The sequence below is a fragment of the Olea europaea genome, chromosome 13 (genome assembly GCF_002742605.1).
Source record: "Olea europaea var. sylvestris chromosome 13, O_europaea_v1, whole genome shotgun sequence".
NCBI classification, from domain to species: Eukaryota; Viridiplantae; Streptophyta; class Magnoliopsida; order Lamiales; family Oleaceae; genus Olea; species Olea europaea.
Window position 1 is genome coordinate 7,314,495 of NC_036249.1, and position 5,939 is coordinate 7,320,433.

General features: G+C 39.3%; 1 protein-coding gene across 1 annotated transcript; it reads right to left on the minus strand.

Annotated features, from left to right (window-relative positions):
* Positions 1–3,052: 3,052 nt before the first annotated feature.
* LOC111408385 lies at positions 3,053–5,454 on the minus strand. Its single transcript, XM_023038151.1, has 7 exons — positions 5,261–5,454; positions 4,397–4,469; positions 4,075–4,332; positions 3,767–3,887; positions 3,452–3,504; positions 3,312–3,369; positions 3,053–3,183 (listed from the first exon to the last, which is right to left on the minus strand). The coding sequence occupies exons 1-7, from the start codon at positions 5,452–5,454 to the stop codon at positions 3,053–3,055; spliced, it is 888 nt and encodes a 295-aa protein (XP_022893919.1).
* Positions 5,455–5,939: the final 485 nt, after the last annotated feature.

Consider the following 5,939-nt stretch of genomic DNA (forward strand, 5'->3'; position numbering starts at 1 on the left):
TTGGTGTCCGTCTCCAGTCAAATCTAATTTAGGATTTCTCTATTATGTTATTTTTATCGATGACTATTCTCGTTTCACGTGGCTCTATCCTTTAAAATTGAAATCTGACTTTTAGAATGTTTTTATTCAATTTCAAAAATTTGTGGAAAATCAATACTCCACTCGAATTAAAATTTTCCAAAGTGAAGGCGGTGGTGAATTTACCAGTAATTTCTTCCAAGATCATCTCCGCTCTAGCGGCATTCACCATCAGCTCTCATGTCCATACACACCCGCCCAAAATGGTCGTGCTGAAAGAAAACATCGCCATGTAACTGAGATGGGATTAACACTCCTTTTTCACTCCCACATTTCTCCTCGCTTTTGGGTTGACGCGTTCAGCACTGCAGCTTACATCATCAACCGCTTGCCTACACCACTCCTTGGAGGTAAATCACCTTTTGAGATTTTGTATGGTAACCCTCCGAACTATGAAAACTTTCACCCTTTTGGTTGTTGTGTGTATCCTTGCTTACGAGATTATATGCCTAACAAATTTTCTCTTCGCAGCATCCCATGTATTTTCTTAGGTTACACTCCCTCTCACAAAGGGTTTCGTTGCCTCGAGCCTTCCACCTCTAAGCTCTATATTACTCGCCATGCTCAATTTGATGAAACTCATTTTCCTTCCATTGCTACCTCTCAAGCTCAACCCATATCCTCCCTTAACTTTTCCAATTTTTTGGAACCTAGCCTCACCCATACAGATCCACCTCCCCCACTCCCTGACACTCGTTCTTCACAACTCACTCAATCCAGTTCTAATCCATGTATTATGTGTACTGATCCAGTGATTGAGTCTTTGCAGGATCCTCATTCTTTTGCAGGTGCCTCTTTACAGACCTCGGTTCCAAGTTCATCTCCTCTTGAACCTGGTGCAGATCCCACACCTACTGCTGTGGTCCCGTTGGCCACTCATCCTATGCTTACAAGAGCTAAAGCTGGCATTTTCAAGACTCGATATCCAGCCAATCTTAGTTTCTTGGGCTCTTCTGGTCTTCTTTCTGCTCTTTTTGCATCGACTGAGCCCAAATGTTTCAAATCTGCTGTTAAAAATCCTGCGTAACTTGCTGCCATGGATGAAGAAATTCATGCATTACAGAATAATCGCATCTGGGTTTTGGTACCTCGCCCTGCCAACACCAACATTGTGGGCTCCAAATGGGTATTCCGAACCAAATACTTACTTGATGGATCTGTTGAGCGCCTTAAAGCCCGCCTTGTTGCCAAAGGTTATACACAGGTCCCTGGTCTTGACTATACTGATACTTTTAGTCCCGTAATCAAGGCTACTACTGTTCGGGTTGTACTCTCTCTCGCTGTTACACAAAAATGGCCCCTTCATCAACTTGATGTCAAAAATGCATTCCTCAATGGTACTCTTACTGATCAAGTTTATATGGAACAGCCTCCAGGATATATTGATCCTCGCTTTCCAGACCATGTTTGCCAGTTGAAGAAAGCTCTTTATGGTCTCAAACAAGCCCCTCGTGCTTGGTTTCAACGTTTTAGCTCCTTTATTATTTGCCTTGGGTTTTCTTGCAGCCGTGCGGACACATCTCTATTTGTCTTTCATCAGAAGTCCGATATTATCTATTTACTTCTTTATGTTGATGATATCATTATTACAGGCAACAATTCTTCACTTCTTGCCCGCTTCACTCGTACACTTAACTCTGAGTTTGTCACTAAAGACTTAGGCTCTCTCAGCTATTTTCTTGGTCTTGAAGCCACTCCAACTTCTGATGGTCTCTTCATCAGTCAGCTCAAATATGCACGGGACATTCTTACTCAAGCTCAATTACTTGACAGTAAACCTGTTCACACGCCCATGGTTGTTTCTCAACATCTTTCTGCTGATGGTTCTCTGTTTTCAGACCCTACTCTCTATAGATCCCTCGTCGGTGCACTACAGTACTTGACTATCACAAGGCCCAACATTGCTCATGCTGTCAACTCTGTCAGTCAATTCTTACACGCTCTCACTGATGATCACTTTCTGGCTGTTAAACGCATCCTCCGCTATGTTAAAGGCACAATTCACTATGGCCTACATTTTCGCCCTTCCACTTTTCCTGGTGCTCTTGTAGCCTATTCTGATGCTGATTGGGCCGACTGCCCGGATACTCATCGTTCGATCTCTGGTTATTCTATCTATCTTGGCGACAATTTAGTTTCCTGGAGTGCCAAGAAACAGCCGACTGTCTCTCATTCCAGCTATGAATCTGAGTATCGTGCCCTTGCCTCCACTGCCGCTGAACTCATTTAGCTCACACATCTCCTGCATGACCTCAAGGTATCCATGCCTCAGCAGCCCACTCTCTTATGTGACAACAAAAGTGCCATTTTTTAAAGCTCCAATCCGATTTCACACAAGCGGGCCAAGCATGTTGAATTGGACTACCACTTTCTTCGTGAGCTTGTTGTCGCGGGAAAACTTCGTACAGAATATGTCCCATCTCATCTACAAGTTGCTGATATCTTTACAAAGAGTGTTCCTCGACCTCTATTTGAGCTCTTTCGTTCCAAGCTCCGTGTCCGATCAAATCCGACGTTGAGCTTGCAGGGGGGTGTTGGAAATAATACTGTGATTGAGGATATTACTCCTCAATCACAATCTTCCCATAGCATGCCAAGGCCAATCACGTAATTGAAGGAGGCTAATTTACACGATTTTCATTTCATTTGCACGGTTTCCATTTCATTGTAAATTATTGATTTGTATTCCATTTATACTATCTTGTAAAGCTCTATATAATGCAATACGATACACCACTGAAATTAAGGTGGATTTTAATCATTCTTATCCATATGAATAATCTTCGACGTATAGGTAAACCACTCATTAGCAAGAGGGATGCAATGAAGCCTGTCGTGTTAACAATCAAGAATGCTCTGTATCCTTGAGGATAGTAAGTTGCATATATAGAAGTCCCCACGTTACGTGAACATGAGACCAAGCTACCTTGCGAACCAACTATTTTATCATCTTGACAAATACCACCAAGAGGGTTCACTCCAACTTGAAATGCCATGACACAATTAGTGAAGCCACCACCATTAACGCACTTCGTTTTTTCTCCATCCAATCATCCTGCTCCTTGAATAACTCCAACTGGTCTTCTACTTGTTTAAGGTCGATCTCTGGTTATCAGAGTATTAAGACAACAATGAGGTGCCACGCATTGATGAACATATGATGTTGAATTATCTTTCATTTTTCCAAAAGCTAGAGCACTTATAAGGAATCAGAATGTCCATTGCTGTTATGCCATTGTGATTCGGTGCATTCACCTCGACTGTAATGCTCGTACGCAAAAAATGTATGACCTACACATAGTTTGAAATTTTATCAACAAAGTAAAACATAAGACAGATTTCAGGTTCAAATTCAGTATGCTACACTAATAACTTGCCTTGTTTCATTGATCTTTTGGTTCAATTCAATATTATATTTCCTCACATCTATTAGCAAAAATAAATGAACCGATTCATAAGACAAGCAAATCAGACACAGGTACCTATTAGTGGTTTATCTCAATGTGAGAATTACGTCCCTTGATGGCTGTTGTTGTGGGTTTTCTCCGCTCCCTTCACTCCACTCCACTCTACTCCAACATTAACCTATTTATTTTGAGTAAACACATGTTCCACTTTATATGATCTACATATCACAACAGCGATCGAGGGACAAGTGTTTAGCACATTAGGCTCTACACAAACTAACATAAAATTCTATCTAAGGGACTAGAGTAACTGTTGGCAGAGCACAAAGAAATTATGTCCCTTGATGGCTGCTGCTGTAGGTTTTCTCCTCTCCCTTCACTCCACTCCACTCCAACATTGACCTATTTATTTCAATAAACACGTGTTCCACTGTATATGATCCACAGATTACAATAGCGATCGAGGGATAAATGTTTAGCACATTAGGCTCTACACTATTTTATATAGGACTAGAGTAACTGTTGGCAGAGCGCAAAGAAATCAACTTTATGATACTAATGAAGCTTGAAGACAGTGGAATAAGCATACCTCAACTTGCTTATCAGCCACTACTAAATGTAAGGCAATGTTGCCATCATTATCTTTAGAATTTACGAGCTCATAATCTTCAATACTCTTCACTATAAGCTTCAAAGCATCTATCTGATTATGTTTCACACACAAATGCAGAATGGTTTCCCTCCATGAACAGCCACTAGGGCTGCAGTCGGTCTTGCTCGACGCAACTCTTGTAAGACATTGACCCGTCCTTTTATCGCTGCTAGGTGGACAGGGGCTAGTCCGTTCCTATCACAAGTTAGGCGCATTGCAGGATTAGCTGTTAACAAAGCTCTTACTACTTCAAGATAACCTTTAGCAACCGCCAAATGAAAGGCGATGATCGATGTAAATATGTTTTAGGATTCTTTGAACTAGTCTTTCTACTAGTAAAGAAGTCAACAGATGCGATAAATTACCAGATAAAAATTCACCAAGTTGATGGAGATATAGATTGTCCTACATGTTGGATTCTACAAGATTTTAATTATGCATATAAGGTTAATTAAGCCCAAATAGCTAGAGTCCACAAAATTTACTTCATCATGCTTGGATGCACATTTTGTCTACGAATATAAAGGGCCGGCAATACAGGGAAATCCGAAGAACAATTTTTATCTATTTATTACATTTTGGTCGTGAAAAATGAAAGACTGGGAATAATATGTAGCAAGTGGCACTTCACAGTTCACGTGAGATAGAAATATGAGATATAAAACGGCATAAAAATAGTAGTATTTTGTGGATCTAAAGAACCAATAGTAATATTATCCTTGAATACATAGAACAATATATGTCGATCTTCGATTAGAAAAAAGAGCGGACATGCAGAGTCTACTTTTTTCTTTGAGAACAATAGACAAATGCAGTCTTTTGATATATATTAAACTGTGCTGCTGTTGACGTGGATCGAGTCTTGACGTTCCCTCTTTTGCCTTAAGAACCTTATGGATTTTCTAACAAGGATCATTCACTTTATCGCCATATCAGCAATGTCGCCATACCATTATCAAATCTATCGATGATTACGATTCCTGCCTTTCATGGCTGCAACATGAACTGGATTTTTCCCATATCCATCACTAGCAAAGCATGTTTGTGGATTGACGAAAACCAATTGTTTAGCAATTTCGACATGTCCCTTTGCTGTTGCTAAATGAAGAGGTGATGAACTAACTCCTTAGCTAGTTCAGGCTTCTGCTGCACAAGGGCGAATACGAATTTTTTATGTCCAAGCATGGTGCTACACGGAAAGGCGTCTCCCAAAAATGTAAAAATGCATCTATTAAGAATCAACGCATCTTCTTGGAGAAGTTTAAGCAAGGATTCTACATTGCCCTCTATCACTGCTTCATATAGTTTCTTCTCCATTGTTTTCAAATAACTAAACTAGTTATTGTTTTTTGAATCCAACAGACCCATAGGTGTGGTGGAGGTGAGAGTTGCAAGTGTAAATTTAAAAATGTCTCTTCTATATTAGTTTCAACTTTATAAAAAAAAAAGATATCACGACATGCAAATATCTTAAATTCAAATAGTGATGAAAATTTAGAAGCTGATTTCTAAATTCAGTCAAAATTAAATATTAATTTTACTCATACTTTCTTAATAACTATCATTATTAATTGCACATTTTGTAGGATTCACTATTATTTCTCTTAATAAGTTACTTTATAAATTTGTCAAATGGATGTTATCGCCTTTTATAAAAATCGTAAGTGAAATTCTGCCAAACTCTCACTTCAAGCTTCTAAAGTTTGTTATTTCTATAAATACAACAATGAAGAATACAAATCTTTCGAGATTGACTTCTTATCTCCTTAGTGTTTGAATTGTTTTTGTTAGTTATGACGCAA

What these genes read in the sequence shown, in the direction of transcription:
- LOC111408385 (XM_023038151.1), bottom strand. Translation starts at nt 5,454, where the DNA reads ATGGAGAAGAAACTATATGAAGCAGTGATAGAGGGCAATGTAGAATCC. An exon ending in AAGCCTGAACTAGCTAAGGA is followed by an intron (nt 4,470 to 5,260) that starts GTTAGTTCATCA and finishes CTTCTTTACTAG; the next exon opens with TAGAAAGACTAGTTCAAAGA. An exon ending in TCCCTTAGATAGAATTTTAT is followed by an intron (nt 3,505 to 3,766) that starts GTTAGTTTGTGT and finishes TTTTGCTAATAG; the next exon opens with ATGTGAGGAAATATAATATT.